We start from the raw sequence: 17,176 nt of genomic DNA on the forward strand, positions 1-17,176 counted from the left end.
TTAGACTGCACAGCAAAAATTCATCGCAAAGAAGAAGAAGCATATCAAGGAGAGAATGATGGGAAATCATGGAGAGCATAAAAGCAAAAGAAAAAGCTAGAGGATTGAGAAGCCTTTAAAACCCAGAGAGGGCTGTGAAAAAAGCAATAAGGATACAGAAGGTGAAATATGAGAGTAAGCGAGCGAGTAATATAAAAAGAAGATTGCAAGAGTTCTTTAGGAACATAAAAAGGTAAGAGAGAGGCAAGGGTGGACATCAGACCACTGGAAAATGAGGCTGGAGAAGTAGGAATGGGCACAAGGAAATAGCGGAGGAATGAGTAGGTACTTTGAATCCGTTTTCACAGTGGAAGACACCAGCAGCAGAACAGAATTTCAAGAGAGTCAAGGGGCAGAGGTGAGTGTAGTGGCCATCACTCAGGAGAAGGTGCTGGGAAAGCCGAAAGATCTGAAGGTGAATAATCACCTGGACCCCATGGACTACATCCCAGAGTTCTGAAGGAGATAATGGAGGACGATTGTAGAGGCATTCGCAGTGATCTTTCAGGAATCACTGGAGTCAGAGAGGGTCCCAGAGGACTGGAAAATGGCAAATGTGACATCCTTGTTTAAAAAGGGAGGGAAACAGAAGACAGGAAACTATAGGCTGGTTAGCCTGACCTTGGCAATTGATAAGATTTTCGAGTTCATTATTAAGGATGAGGCTGTGGAGTAGTTGGAAGTGCGTGGTAAAATAGGCCTGAGTCAGCATGGCTTCAACAAGGGGAGGTCATCCCTGACAAATCTGTTAGAATTCTTTGAGGTGGTTAGACAAGCAAGTTAGACAAAGCAGAGCTTGTGGAGATCATCAGTTTGGATTTCCAGAGGGCCTTTGACAAAATGCCACACAGGAGGCTGCTCAATAAGGTAACAGCCCATGGTGTTAGGGGCAAGGTATTGGCATGGATATAGGATTGACTGACTGACGCAAGGCAGAAGGACAGGATAAAGGGGTCTTTTCTGGGTGGCAACTGGTGACTAGTGGAGTCCCACAAGGGTCAGTTTTGGGACCACAATTCACCATTAAACATTAATAATCTGGACAAAGGAACTGACAGCATTGTTGCTACGTTTGCAGATGGTACAAAGACAGGTTGAGGAATTGGGAAGGCTGCAGCAGGACCTCGACAGGTTAAGAGAGTGGGCAAGGATGTGGCAGGTAGAATACACAATCTGGGAAAATGTGAGGTTATGCACTTTAAAGTTATACATTTCATACTGATTCTGCATTCACGTATATCTATAACGTCAGATTGAACCGGTTCTACCTTATCCATATCTCTTCATTTAAACCCACAATAATGTATCTGCAGTAACGCTTTCACAATCTGCAACATGTACAATTTGTAAATTAAGTATCTTTAACATAGGCCTCAAAAGACAGAGTCTTTTTGTCCTTAATTTTTTTCCAAGAAGGTTAGAGGTCCTTGTGTATAATCGTGTCTGATATGTTGTTTGTAACAAACATGAAAATGTTGTCAGGCCAGTACCAAACTCAATAACTCCTTTTCAATGGTGGTGGTTAACATGGCTTTTAAATTCTCAAATACCCTCTGGTATTGTTCTGTCCACTGAAATTTCATGTTCTCCTTTAGCAAATCCCTCAGTGCTGCCACCACACTATTAACGTTTGGTACAAACTTCCACTGGAATCCACTCAGTCCCAAAAATCGAAGCACCTCTTTCTTCGAGGATGGTCTTGGAAATTCCGCGATGCCCTTTGTCATCGTGTTCCTCGGGATCATCCTTCCTATCTGATGCTATGTCCCAAAAGTGTCACTTCTGCCTTTGTGAATTCGTTTTTTTTCTAAATTTATAATCGGTTTTGCTTTCTGTAATCTTTCAAAGAGCTCTGCCAAATGCACCACGTCATCTTTTCATGAATGGCTAAAGTTCACTAAGTCACCAATATAGACAGCACAATCAGTTAATCCTGTCACAACTCTGGTCATAAGTCTTTGAAATGTGGCTGGTGTGTTCTCCATACCAAATGGTATTACTTGTAATTGATACAGCCCATTTGGGGTTACACATGCAGAACGTTCTTTCGCTGTCTTTGACAAAGGTACTTGCTGGTAACCACACAGTAATATCAACTTTGTGATGTAAGTGGATTATCCAACTTTTTCTACATTGTCCTCCTGGAATTGAGTCTGATTTAATTCCAGCATTGACCTTCCAATAATCCACACAGAATCAGAGTACCATCAGGCTTCAGAACCAACATGATCAGCAAACTCCATTCACTCTGATGGTGTCTTCTTGGAGCATCATTCCAGCTTCCTTCTGTACCTGTTCTGCTTCGAGAAGATTAAGCCTATAGGGGTGCTGTTTTATTGGAATAGCATTCCTGACCTCAATCTTGTGCACTATAGTATTAGTCCTCCCTGTTCTATTTCTACATATGTCCTCATACTGTTGTGACACGCCGTTCAATTCAGTTCTCTGGTGCTGAGACAGACAGCTTACCATCCTATCGCATTCTTTCAAGACCTCATTCGTCAACTTACTCTGAGACACATCAAAATCCAAATCTTCCAGATTTAATTCCTCACTCTGCGGAGCAAGGAGTAATACCTTTTTCTCCCTTTCCAAAGGCTTTATTACTGCCTATGAATTTCCTACATTTGACACATATGACAGGTGCAGCAAAATTCAACCACACCCTTATGCAATCCAGGCCAATAGAGGTGCCTTTGTATCTTAGACTGAGTCTTTCTCGCTCCTTGAATACCTTTGTGAGGTATTGTATTCTAGGTCCCTTCACTAACACACTCACAATTGCTTTATATTTCCCACTCAGAAGTACTTTATGTTTATTCATTCATAACTGCTTTACTAATCCACTCACAAGGGAACACCACATTCCTGTTTCATTCATTACACCCTACCATAACATGGTTTCATTAATTCGTTATTTGATATCATAAAACAGACCAAATCAAAATAACCCTTTCTAATTGAAACAACCCATCACTGCTTTCCCACACCTTCCACCCTAATCAGTCCTTGCTACAAGCATTGTTGAGGCTTGTTTACCTCTGAACAGGTGTCAATATTGTAAACAATACCAGCCCCATCAAGTCTCCATACAACACTATAATATTTAGATTAGATTAGATTACTTACAGTGTGGAAACAGGCCCTTCGGCCTAACAAGTCCACACCGACCCACAACCCACCCATACCCCTACATCTACCCCTTACCTAACACTACGGGCCAATTTAGCATGGCCAATTCACCTGACCTGCACATCTTTGGACTGTGGGAGGAAACCGGAGCACCCGGAGGAAACCCACGCAGACACGGGGAGAATGTGCAAACTCCACACAGTCAGTCGCCTGAGGCGGGAATTGAACCCGGGTCTCTGGCGCTGTGAGGCAGCAGGGCTAACCACTGTGCCACCGTGCCGCCCATATTAATCAGCCCTTACCAACCATCTCTCAGACCTGAATAGATTACAGTCAAAAAGTGTGGCACTGGAAAAGCACAGTCCATAAGGAATGATGAAGAGCTCATGGTCAAAACGTTGATTCTCCAGCTCCTCAGTTGCTGCCTGACTGGCTGGGCTTTTCCAGCACTACACTTTTTGATTATGATTGCCAGCATCTGCAGTCCTCAATTTCTCCTGAATGGATTACAGAATACCAAACAGCTCCCCCCCCCCACCCCCCACCCCCCACTCCGCCAACATGTAAGCACTTGTTGAAAACCTTTTAACAGGGTCACTATCCCCTTGACTGAGAAGACAGCATTTCCATCAAATTGCATGATGCATGAAACTCACACAAATCTCACAACCCAGCTGAGTAATCAGTTTAATATCTTTTATTTATTAACTAAGTATAGGTTACAATTTCTAACTTATTTAGAGCATATAGGCTGAGTATTTTGACTAACATTTACTAATTTAAAAGAGAAAATGACTAACACCTCTTAATTATGCAAATAGACCGGACAGACTCTTAATGCCAACAGGAGTAGCAGCCAGCACTGAGCACACGTTTTAACCTATCTCCTGTCTCCCAGGTGAGAAGCCGCCTCAAACCTTTGTATACTATAGATAAAGCAACGTAACACCATGGGAATGGAATTGTAATGAATGTAACAACTGTTTTAGAAGAGCCTACTGTAAAAATTGTATTTTGGGATTCTATTGCCACCTCTGACCTGTGCTCTTGTGGTTGTGGAGTAAAAGAGTAAAGGTTTTTTGCCACTCACTGATTTCGGTCGTTATTTGAACACGATCCCACACCTCCTACTGGTAATTCATGTGCTACTTGTAATTTCCTGTCTGTATGCTACGAGCAGCACAATCTGGTGAACTTTTGCCCACTTCTCCTCTGTAATAACCTTCCAATGTCTCAATTTCTTGCCTTAGGATTCTACCCTTAAAGTAATAACATTCCAGAATACAGTGGGATTCCTTTTCTGAGTGGGCTTTATTATATTAACCTTTTTTAATTTCATGTCTTTGTTGTAACTCCAGTCAGCTTTCAGGACTAAACACCTCTGCCTGATCCTCTACCTGTTCAGGATTATTCTTTATTATTTCATCAAATAGGGTGTCAGCTAACTGGACCTCAAGTCCTTCATTTCTAGTGAGTTTCAGAAGATTTGTAGCTCAGGTTGAGGTTCTGGATGTAGGCTTGCTTGCTGAGCTGGAAGGTTCATTTTCAGACGTTTCGTCGCCCTACTAGGTAACATCTTCAGTGAGCCTCCTTTTGAAGCACTGGTGGTGTCACCCGCTTTCTATTTAGATGTTTGAGTTTCCTAGGGTGGATGATGTCATTTCCTGTGGTGGCATCATTTCCTATGGTGATGTCATTTCATTTTTTTTCCTCGGGGGGGCATCCACATCAATGTGTTTTTTGATAGCATTCCGGTTGGAATGCCATGCTTCTAGGAATTCTTGTGTATGTCTCTGGCTTGTCCTTGGATGGATGTATGGATGTCCCAGTAGAAGTGGTGTCCATCCTCATCTATATGTAAGAATACCAGTGAGAGAGGGTCATGTCTTTTTGTGGCTAGTTGATGTTCATGTATCTTGGTGGCTAGTTTTCTGCCTGTTTGTCCAATGTAGAGTTTGTTACAGCCCTTGCACAGTATTTTGTAAATGGCATTAGTTTTGCTTGTTGTCTGTATAGGGTCTTTCAAGTTCATTAACTGCTGTTTTAGTGTGTTGCAACCACAGGAAATGACATTACCAACCTAGGAAACTTAATCATGTAAATAGAGAATGGGCTACACCACCAGTGCTTCATGCGGAGGTTCACTGAAGATGTTACCCAGTACGGTGACGAAACACCTGAAAATGAACCTTACAGCTCAGCGAGCAAACCTACATCCAGATCCTTCATTTCTCTTTGGTTTTTCCTTCTTGCTTTAACTTACGACTGTGGGATCTTGTTATTACACAGTCCAGAAAAATTCCAGGGTATTTTTCTTTTAACTCCTCAGTTCCCTGGTTCTCCTTCAGCTCCTCCCATACAATGGGAGTCCCTCCCGCCTGTGATCCTGCTCGGTCATTTCGAAGAAGAAAACTATACTCCTGGAATAGACGCTCTTTCAATCATTCCCACTGTCACTTCTCCAGTCTTGAGTGGACTTTCCAACCTGAACTTACACAGAGCAATGCTAAATCTCTGTCCATCTATTCCACAAATTACCACTCTCTTCTGTAACATTTCAGAAAGAGCGCAAATACTTTCATTGAGTCATAGAGAAGTACAACATGGAAACAGACCCTTTGGTCCAACTCGTCCATGCTGACCAGATATCCCAACCCAATCTAGTCCCATTTGCCAGCATTTGGCTCATATCCCTCTAAACCCTTCCTATTCATGTACCCATTGAAATGCCTTTTAAAATGCTGTACTGTACCAGCCACCACCACTTCCTCTGGCAGCTCATTCCATACATGCATCACCCTTTGCATGTAAAAGTTGCCCCTTAGGTCCTTTTTAAATCTTTCCCCTTTCACCCAAAAACTATGCCCTCTAGTTCTGTACTCAACCACTCGAGGGAAAACACCTTGTCCATTTATCCTATCCATGCCCCTCACGATTTTATCAATTTCTATAAGGTCAACCCTCAGTCTCTGACACTCCAGGGAAAACAGCCCCAGCCTATTTAACGTCTCCCTCTAACTCAAATCCTCCAACCCTGGCAACACCCTTGTAAATCTTTTCTGAACCCTTTCATGTTTCACATCTTTCCAATAGGAAGGAGACCAGAATTGCATGTAATATTCCAACAGTGGCCTAACCAATGTGCTGTACAACATCACCTCCCAACTCCTGTACTCAATGCTTTGATCAATAAAGGAAATCACACCAAACAACTGATTAGTTCCCATGTCTCTTGATTTTAACTTCTTGCCCTTCTCCCCCATTCTTCCTGAGTAAACCTTGTCTACAGAGATGAAGTCTTTGTAAAGATCTGGCATCATCCCACTATCTAGCCCATAACTAGGCTGGGCACTCTCCTACAGCTCCTCCACTTCTTGTGGGATTCCCTTCACTACTTCAACTAATCCCACTGGTTTAGGCCCTTTCACCACATCCGTTTCCCCAGTGCCTTTCTTCAAACACCAGTACTGTGACTTTATGTGTCCCTTATTACAGTGAAAACCCTTGAAGCCTTTCACCTTCTTTTCCCTCTCTTGGGTTTGTTTTGTCACCAGTGCTAAACTATTCCCAGTGTGGCCTGCTTTTTGTTTTTCAGATAAGGATCTCACTCTTTCCCAATTGCTGTCCCTCACGGAATGAAATTGCTGTTGGAAGCCTAATTTCAATTTATGCATATGTGTCCGCCATTTCTGCAGCCCTTCCCACTGTTTGAACTTTCTGTTCCTCAATATGAGTTCTTATCATTTATGGAAGTGAGTTTTTAAACTCCTCCAGTAGAATAATTTCTCTAAAAGCCTCATATGTCTTTTCTATCTTTAATGCTCTCATCCGCCTGTAGACATTGCTATGTTTAATTCTTTCAAACTCGACCTAAGTCTGACCTGGTTCCTTCTTTATGTTTCTGAATTGTTGTCTATATGCTTCGTAAGCACTCAAAATAGCCTGTTTAACATCTTCATAATCTCTTGACACCTCATCTGACAGCGCGGCAAATCCCTCACTAGTCCTGCCTACAACTTGGTCTGAATTAACATTACCCACACAGTCTCTGACCAGTTCATCCGTGTAGCCAATTTCTCAAAGGAAATGAATAAGGCTTCTACACTTCTTCCATTCAATTTTGGTAATGATTGGATATATTTGTATATATCCCTACCAGGCCATTAGCTACAACAAGTTTGCTCATCATCCTTTCAATCCTGTACTTTTTTTTCTGTCATTTGAAATCTTCTTGCTTCAAGTTCCAACTTCATCTTTTCCATCAAAAACATTCTTTCCGTTTCTCTACCTTCTAACTCCAATTGTCTCATTTGCAATTTAAGTTTTTCTAACTCCATGACACTTGACTCTGATATACCGAACTGCTTGGCTAACTCCATTACAATTTCAGCTTTCCTATTATCCCTCATTGAGTCCAATTTTAGCCTAATTCCAATTTCTCCTTTTTCTGTCTTTCTAAACTTTCTTGGCAAATTTGGGAAGCATCTTTAACCCCCAGAATCTCTTTAGAGCCATTTTCCCACTTTTAATTTAACCAACAACAAATAACCAAAATCAAGTAGATTTACACTTCTCACCTAAGTTTTATTTAAAAATGTAGACACTAATTCCCAAGTTTGCTTAAATCTGTTGGGACTTTTTTGTAACCCAAACCTGTTCAAATCCATTCAGGTCTGTCCAGATTGTGGACTCAGCCGCAATCTGTTAGGGAATGGAAGTTAACACCCCTCTGATATTTAAAACTGAAACACCCAGACAGGAGCATCTTGCCTCATAATCTAGTAAAAGAAGTGTGACAAGGGATAGAACCTATCTCTCACTCCCCAAACTGTTAGAAAAGAATGGTTAAATGAAAGGAATCCCTGATACTCACTTTATAAGTAACAAGTAATAATTTATTTACTTAACCCTAACAGTGAACAATTAACAGATCTACTAACAAACCAGACAATTATGACGGCATGGTGGCTCAGTGATGCCTCACAGCATCAGGGACCCAGGTTTGATTCCAACCTTGGGTGACTGTCTGTGTGGAATTTGCAGATTCTCCCTGCGTCTGTGTGGATTTCCTCCCACAGTCCAAAGATGTGTAGGTCAGGTGAATTGGCCATGCTGAATTGGCCATAGTGTTAGATACATTAGTCAGAGGGAAATGGGTTTGGGTGGGTTACTTTTTGGAGGGTCGGTGTGGACTTGTTGGGTCGAAGGGCCTGTAAGGAATCTAAGCTAATTCCTCCCTATCTACTACCAATACTCCCTAAATTCTATTGGTGTGCTTTTTCAATATTAGAGTCGTGCTGAAAAAGCACAGCAGGTGAGGCAGCATCCAAGGAGCAGGAGAATCGACGTTTCGAGCAAAAGCCCTTCATCAGGAATGAGGCTTGTGAGCCAATGGTGTGGAGAGATAAATGGGAGGGAGGTGGGGCTTGGGGGAAGGTAGCTGAGAGCACAATAGGTGGATGGAAGTGGGGGTAATGGTGATTGGTTGGAGAGGAGGCTAGAGTGGATAGGTGGGAAGGAAAATGGACAGGTAGGACAGGTCATGAGGTGGTGCTGAGCTGGAAGGTTGGATCTGGGATAAGGTGGGGGGGGGGGGGAGGGGAAATGAGGAAACTGATGAAATCCACATTGATGCCATGGGGTTAGAGGGTCCCAAGGTGGAAGATAAGGCGTTCTTCTTCCAGATCTCGGATGGTTAAGGTGTAGCGATGGAGCAGGCCCAGGACCTGCACATCCTTGGCGGAGTGGGAGGGGCAGTTGAAGTTTGCAGCCACAGGGCAGTGAGGTTGGTTGGTGTGGGTGTCCTGGAGATGTTCTCTGAAGCACTCTACAAGTAGGCATCTGTTGCTCCCGATGTGGTCTCCTCTAAACTGGGGAGACAGGATGCCTACTTGAAAAGTAATTCAGAACTACACCAACACATTCCACCATGACCTTAAATTCACCTGGACTATCAGACATCTCCCTCCCCTTCCTGGACCTCTCCATCTCTATCAACGATGACCGACTCAACACGGGCATCTTCTATGCCTTCTTCACTATCTTATCTACCTGCGACTCCACTTTCAAGGAGCTATGAACCTGCACTCCAAGGTCTCTTTGTTCAGCAACACTCCCTAGGACCTTACCATTAAGTGTATAAGTCCTGCTAAGATTTGTTTTCCCCAAATTAGATTCCCTACAGCTTGGAAACAGGTCCTTCAGCCCAAGCCGACCCTCTGAAGAGTAACCCCCCCACCCGACTAATGTACCTAGCACGAGAGACAATAGACAATAGGTGCAGGAGTAGGCCATTCTGCCCTTCGAGCCTGCACAACCATTCAATATGATCATGGCTGATCATCCTTAATCAGTATCCTGTTCCTGCCTTACCTCCATAACCCTTGATTCCACTATCCTTGAGAGCTCTATCCAACTCTTTCTTAAATGAATCCAGAGACTGGGCTTCCACTGCCCTCTGGGGCAGAGCATTCCACACAGCCACCACTCTCTGGGTGAAGAAGTTTCTCCTCATCTCTGTTCTAAATGGTCTACCCCATATTTTGAAGCTGTGTCCTCTGGTTCGGGACTCACCCATCAGCGGAAACATGTTTCCTGCCGCCAGAGTGTCCAATTTTTTAATAATCTTATATGTCTCAATCAGATCCCCTCTCAATCTTCTAAACTCAAGGGTATACAAGCCCAGTCGCTCCAGTCTTTCAGGGTAAGGTAGTCCCACCATTCCAGGAATTGACCTCGTGAACCTACGCTGCACTCCCTCAATAGCCAGAATGTCTTTCCTCAAATTTGGAGACCAGAACTGCACATAGTACTCCAGGTGTGAACTCACCAGGGCCCTGTACAGCTGCAGAAGAATTTAGCATGGCCAATTCACCTAACCAGCACATCTGTGGGAGGAAACTGGAGCACCTGGAGGAAACCCACACGGGCACAGGGAAAATGTGCAGACTCCACACAAGGCTGGAACTGAACCTGGGACCCTATTGCTGTGAGGCAGCAGTGCTAACCACTGTGCCACCCCCTAAATTCAGCCTCTCACATTTATCTGAATTAAACTCCATCTGCCACTTCTCAGCCCATTGGCCCATCTGGTCCAGATCCTGTTGTAATCTGAGGTAACCCTCTTTGCTGTCCACTACACCTCCAATTTTGGTGTCATCTGCAAACTTAGTAACTGTACATCTTGTGGGATATAGGTAAATTAATGTTACTTCTGCAATTCTGCAATTTCATTTTACAAAGTAAAATGAACTCACACCAGTGTGTAATTGTTTTAGCCACGAGCTGAGTCAACAAGAATGGAAACGATGTGGAGGAAATATATAATTGTTTTTGTATTAGCTAAAACTGTATGTCAGAAGGTAGACATTACGGGCAAATAGATAAGATGTTGTGAGGGGATGAAGTTAAGCTAGATACGCCTGTACAAACAGTAGGTATAAATATCTGCTTCCCACTTTTACAAAAACACAAAACCCCAATTAAAAGGGTCATAGGGATCAGAACAGCCTCGGGAAAGGCACAGATGGAGGGGGTAGATAATGATGAAGAAAGAATATGCCTAACAATGACCTACAGCAGGATGAGGTCAAACGGCCTTGTGAGGCCAGAAATAAGCATTTTGTCACAGACAAGGCCGGATAAGGCAAGAGATAAACAGGAGTAATGGGTGCTAGTCTTAGGGAAGTGGAAGATGTAAACAGGGGAGGAGCAATATAAAACAAAAGAAATCAAATTATATAAATATTGTGTATGAATTGAATTTGGTGTGTGTATGTCCTCTACCTTATAGGCACTGGACATCTCACCCACTTGCAAGTGTAAAATAAAGGACACTACTGATTCAGATTTTGTCTCGGACTGCAATTATTGAGGTGTGTGAGCTTTGTTTCTCACAATCTTATGCTCACATCCAAATCATATATGTAAATGACGAAAGGTAAATGTACATATATGTAAATGACCCAGCACCGATCCTAATCCACAGGCCTTCAGTCTGAAAAACAACCCTCCTCCACCACCCTCTGTCTTCTACCTTTGAGCCAGTTGTGTATCCAAATGGCTAGTTCTCCCTGTATTCCATGAGATCTAACCTTGTTAACCAGTCTCCCATGGGGAACCTTGTCGAATGCCTTTCTGAAGTCCACATAGATCACATCTACCGCCGTGCCCTCATCTATCCTCTTTGTTACTTCTTCAAAAAAACTCAATCAAGCTTGTGTTTCTTGAGGATGGACTGACCATAATCTGCAACCACGCCTTGGTGCTCCAGGAAGGAACACCCATCATGGACATGGCTGCATGCCAAGTGTTGGAAAAGGGGATCAGCTGAGGTGGCTGTTTGATGAGCAGTGCCACCCCCTCCACTTCCTTAATAAACTGGAGTCATGACAGTGTGAGCAGCGGGCCATTGCACCGTGGATCCCCGCAGTGTCCCTGATGGGTCAGCCTGGCCAAAGAAGGGTCAGTTGCCATCCTTGTGAGGACCCCTCCCCCTTTTTCCTGCCCTCACATTCTCTCCATCTTCTCCTACCCTCCCCACACCCCCACACTCCCTTCATCCGCCTCAGTTCCCAGGCTGTGTCCTTCCAGAAGCCTCAGCCTGACCCCCACTGTCCCCCCTTTTCCAGGGGCAGAAACAAAACAGATTTCCGGGAGCAGGCCCCAGCGAGATTTGAACTCGCGACCCCTGGTTTACAAGACCAGTGCTCTAACCCCTGAGCTATGGAGCCGGCGCAGTCAACACTCCCCAACAGGAGCCTGAAGGAGTCGGTCAGCCTGTCCTCGACCTCAGCTCCAGGGGGCAGCATCTCCGGAGGCCGCAAACCCGACACCCCCTCTGCCCGCCCCCACCAGCGGATGTTGCGACGCTCCGATCGGGACGGACTGAGTTGTGCGGGACTTTTCGAAATGGGTCTCGTGGGGCCCCGCGTGGCACCAGGTCTTCCACCCGATGGAACAGAGCTACCCTTGCAGTACCCTTGACGGTCCGATAATCTGCCCCCAACCAATATGGCCGCCTTGCTCGCTTATAGCAAGGGCCTCCGGGTCGCCGATCGCCCCGCACCAACATGGCGGACAGCCGCTCACCTCACATGAAGATGGTGGACAGGCGCTCGCCCCGCACCAACATGGCGGACCGCCGATCGCCCCGCACCAACATGGCGGACCGCCGATCGCCCCGCACCAACATGGCGGACCGCCGCTCACCTCACATGAAGATGGTGGACAGGCGCTCGCCCCGCACCAACATGGCGGACCGCCGATCGCCCCGCACCAACATGGCGGACCGCCGCTCACCTCACATGAAGATGGTGGACAGGCGCTCGCCCCGCATCAATATGGTCGCACAGCCGCGCGCTGACAAGCGGAAGCGGTTCCCGGCGGGCGGTGCGAGCATTGTTCCGGAAGTGAGTGGTGGTGATATCCGGTGGAAACTGAGTGTCCGGTGCTGGCGGCTGAAGGAGCGGTTACCATGGGAGCGAGTGGAGACGGCGGCAGTCCGAGCGGGGACGGCGGCCTCCCGGACCATGAGCAGGCCGGCACGGTGAGGAGAGCGGCCCCTGGGGGTGGAGAACTGGGGGGGCAGAGCGCTTCCGGTCCGACACCCCCCGCCCCCAACACCCCCCCCCTCACACCCCCCCCCCTCACACACCCCCCCCCAACACCCCCCCCCCAACACCCCCCCTCACACCCCCCCCCCCAACACCCCCCCCCCAACACCCCCCCTCACACCCCCCCCCTCACACACCCCCCCCCAACACCCCCCCCCCCCCAACACCCCCCCCCTCACACCCCCCCCCCCTCACACACCCCCCCCAACACCCCCCCCCCCAACACCCCCCCCCCCAACACCCCCCCCCCAACACCCCCCCCCCAACACCCCCCCTCACACACCCCCCCCCAACACCCCCCCCCCAACACCCCCCCCTCACACCCCCCCCCCCAACACCCCCCCCTCACACCCCCCCCCCAACACCCCCCCCCAACACCCCCCCCCAACACCCCCCCACACCCCCCCCCCAACACCCCCCCCCCCAACACCCCCCCCCCAACACCCCCCCTCACACACCCCCCCCAACACCCCCCCCCCAACACCCCCCCCCTCACACCCCCCCCCCAACACCCCCCCCACACCCCCCCCCCAACACCCCCCCCCCAACACCCCCCCCCACACCCCCCTCACACCCCCCCCCCCAACACCCCCCCCAACACCCCCCCCCAACACCCCCCCCCAACACCCCCCCCCTCCACACCCCCCCCCCAACACCCCCCCCCAACACCCCCCCCAACACCCCCCCTCACACCCCCCCCTCACACCCCCCCCTCACCCCCCCCCCACACCCCCCCCCACACCCCCCCCCACCCCCCCCCAACACCCCCCCCCAACACCCCCCCCACACCCCCCCCCCCAACACCCCCCCCCCAACACCCCCCCCCCAACACCCCCCCCCACACACACCCCCCCAACACCCCCCCCCAACACCCCCCCTCACACCCCCCCCCCAACACCCCCCCCCACACCCCCCCCACCACCCCCCCCCCAACACCCCCCCCCCAACACCCCCCCCCCAACACCCCCCCCCAACACCCCCCCCCCCCACACCCCCCCCCCCACACCCCCCCCCACACCCCCCCCCCACACCCCCCCCTCACACCCCCCCCCACCCCCCCCCCCCCACACCCCCCCCCACACCCCCCCCACACCCCCCCCACACCCCCCCCCACACCCCCCTCACACCCCCCCCCCCCAACACCCCCCCCCCACACCCCCCCCCAACACCCCCCCCCCACACACACCCCCCCAACACCCCCCCCCAACACCCCCCCCAACACCCCCCCCACACCCCCCCCCCCCACACCCCCCCCCAACACCCCCCCCACACCCCCCCCCCCCAACACCCCCCCCCAACACCCCCCCCCCACACCCCCCCCCAACACCCCCCCCCCACACACCCCCCCACACCCCCCCCCCCCACACCCCCCCCACACCCCCCCCCCCCACACCCCCCCCCCACACCCCCCCCCCCACACCCCCCCCACACCCCCCCCAACACCCCCCCCAACACCCCCCCCAACACCCCCCCCACACCCCCCCACACACCCCCCCCCCCAACACCCCCCCCCACACCCCCCCCCCCAACACCCCCCCTCACACCCCCCCCCCACACCCCCCCCCCACACCCCCCCCCCCAACACCCCCCCCCCAACACCCCCCCCCACACCCCCCCCCCAACACCCCCCCCACACCCCCCCCCTCACACACCCCCCCCACACACCCCCCCCACACACCCCCCCCAACACCCCCCCCTCACACCCCCCCCCCCCCAACACCCCCCCCCAACACACCCCCTCACACACCCCCCCCCCAACACCCCCCCCAACACCCCCCCCCAACACCCCCCTCACACCCCCCCCCACACCCCCCCCCAACACCCCCCCCTCACACCCCCCCCCTCACACCCCCCCCCCACACCCCCCCCCTCACACCCCCCCCCCCACACACCCCCCCCCACACACCCCCCCCCACACACCCCCCCCCCCACACACCCCCCCCCCCACACACCCCCCCCCACACACCCCCCCCCCCACACACCCCCCCCCCACACACCCCCCCCCCACACACCCCCCCCCCCCACACCCCCCCCCCCCACACCCCCCCCCACACCCCCCCCCCACACCCCCCCCCCCCACACCCCCCCCCCCCCACACCCCCCCCCCCCACACCCCCCCCCCCACACCCCCCCCCCCACACCCCCCCCCACACCCCCCCCCACACACCCCCCCCCACACCCCCCCCCACACACCCCCCCCCACACCCCCCCCCCACACCCCCCCCACACACCCCCCCCCTCACACCCCCCCCCAACACCCCCCCTCACACCCCCCCCCAACACCCCCCCCCCCCCAACACCCCCCCCCCCAACCACCCCCCCCCCCAACACCCCCCCCCCAACACCCCCCCTCACACACCCCCCCCCTCACACACCCCCCCCCTCACACACCCCCCCCTCACACACCCCCCCCTCACACACCCCCCCCTCACACACCCCCCCCTCACACACCCCCCCCTCACACACCCCCCCCTCACACACCCCCCCCCTCACACACCCCCCCCTCTCACACACCCCCCCCTCTCACACACCCCCCCCCCTCTCACACCCCCCCCCCTCACACACCCCCCCCCCTCACACACCCCCCCCCTCACACACACCCCCCCCTCACACACCCCCCCCCTCACACACCCCCCCCCTCACACACCCCCCCCCTCACACACCCCCCCCCTCACACACCCCCCCCCCTCACACACCCCCCCCCTCACACACCCCCCCCCCTCACACACCCCCCCCCTCACACACCCCCCCCCTCACACACCCCCCCCCTCACACACCCCCCCCCTCACACACCCCCCCCCTCACACACCCCCCCCCTCACACACCCCCCCCCCTCACACCCCCCCCCCCAACACCCCCCCTCACACACCCCCCCCCTCACACCCCCCCACCCCCTCACCCACCCCCACCCCCAAACCTCAACCCCACACCACCCTGACCCCCCTCGTCCTCGCCACCCACCCCCCTCGTCCTCGCCACCCACCCCCTCGTCCTCGCCACCCACCCCCCTCGTCCTCGCCACCCACCCCCCTCGTCCTCGCCACCCACCCCCCTCGTCCTCGCCACCCACCCCCTCGGCCTCGCCGTTCCCCCCTCGGTCTCGCCGTTCCCCCCCTCGTCCTTGCCAACCCGCAGTCCTCGCTGCCCCCCCCATCCTCGCCCATCCCCAATCCCTACACTCCCCCGCCCCCCGAATCCCTACCCTCCTCCCACCCATCCCTCTCCAATAAACCCCACCTTTTTGCATCTGTGCCCACCTCTTCTCACTCCCCTCCTCCCTCTTCCCTCCCAGGCGTCATAGCAACTCTCCCCTGTGTGCATATGGTCCATGCTCTCCCACTCCCTCCGTTTGTGGACATAGTTATTTTCTGTAACTGATTTTGAATCTGTGCACTGTGCCCTCATGCTTTTTATTGTTCACTTTCTGCTGAGGGATATCAGTGCAACTTGTCATTTGAGCCGCCTGCTATTTGTGCCCGATGCTCCTGAACAACCTGTGATGTGAGAGGTGGACACAGAGGAAAGCTCTCTCTGTACTATCCCCATCAAACACTCCCAGGGCAGTTACAGCACAGGATTATATACAGAGCAAAGGCCCCTCTATGCTGTACCTATTGGATGCCCCCAGTACAGGGACAGCACGGGGTTCCTTGCAGTGTAATGCTCTTCCTATACGATTGTTACCAAATGCTATCCAGATATGAAACTTGGGAGCTTGCTTGCCAGAAAAATCCCACAAATGCAATCCTTTCCAAATCTGTGTACGGTTCTGTATTTTTAAAGTTGTTGTTGAATCTGCTTTTATCATCCTTTCAAGCAGTTCGACTCAGATTACTGTGTGAATCAACAAATCTGTGCTGCCTGTGGTTCTTATGTCTATCATCTGAGATTGGTATCATCTGGTTATTCACCCCTCCTGATAGGGGAAACAAATTCTCCTCCTTTTAATCCGTCAACAATGTTTATTAAATTAAAATACGTGAATAAATCTCTCCCTAACACTCTGCTCTGAGAGTAACCCCCAGGTGCTCCAGTGTCTCCATGTTAACGGAAGCTCCTAATCCCTGGAATCGTTCTAGTGAATCTCTGCTGCATCCTGAGCAAAGCTTTGACAACCTTCGAAATTGAGTTGGCCAGATTTGGGCATAATACTGCAGCTGAGCTTTAACCAGGGACTTAGAAAGGTCAACCTCTTTGTGGGTTTGTTTTTGTCTCTGTTTATGCAAGTCAAGGTCCCGTGAGCTTGTTTAAGCAGACTTCTCAACCTGCAAGGTTTTACATGTTACAGATCCCCACGTTAGCACTGAGGGAGGGTAATAGAAACTAATTGTACAATCTTTCTGCCAGTATATATCATTCACATTACTCTACATCTAATAAATAAAATCTCT

At 51.3% G+C, this 17,176-nt stretch overlaps 1 protein-coding gene and 1 non-coding gene across 2 annotated transcripts in view; one reads left to right on the forward strand and one right to left on the reverse strand.

Annotated features, from left to right (window-relative positions):
- Nucleotides 1-11,830: 11,830 nt before the first annotated feature.
- On the reverse strand, nt 11,831-11,903 carry trnat-ugu (transfer RNA threonine (anticodon UGU)). Its single transcript has one exon. It is a non-coding gene; the product is annotated as a tRNA-Thr (tRNA).
- A 686-nt stretch (nt 11,904-12,589) lies between these two features.
- LOC140463133 (deoxynucleotidyltransferase terminal-interacting protein 1) overlaps nt 12,590-17,176 on the forward strand; it is a 68,519-nt gene continuing 63,932 nt past the window's right edge. Inside the window, exon 1 of the mRNA XM_072556878.1 lies at nt 12,590-12,718. Coding sequence (XP_072412979.1) covers nt 12,647-12,718 — 72 coding nt within the window. The 5' untranslated portion in view covers nt 12,590-12,646. The remainder of the gene's footprint in view (nt 12,719-17,176) is intronic.

The sequence above is a fragment of the Chiloscyllium punctatum genome, chromosome 37, assembly GCF_047496795.1.
Source record: "Chiloscyllium punctatum isolate Juve2018m chromosome 37, sChiPun1.3, whole genome shotgun sequence".
Taxonomy (NCBI): Eukaryota; Metazoa; Chordata; class Chondrichthyes; order Orectolobiformes; family Hemiscylliidae; genus Chiloscyllium; species Chiloscyllium punctatum.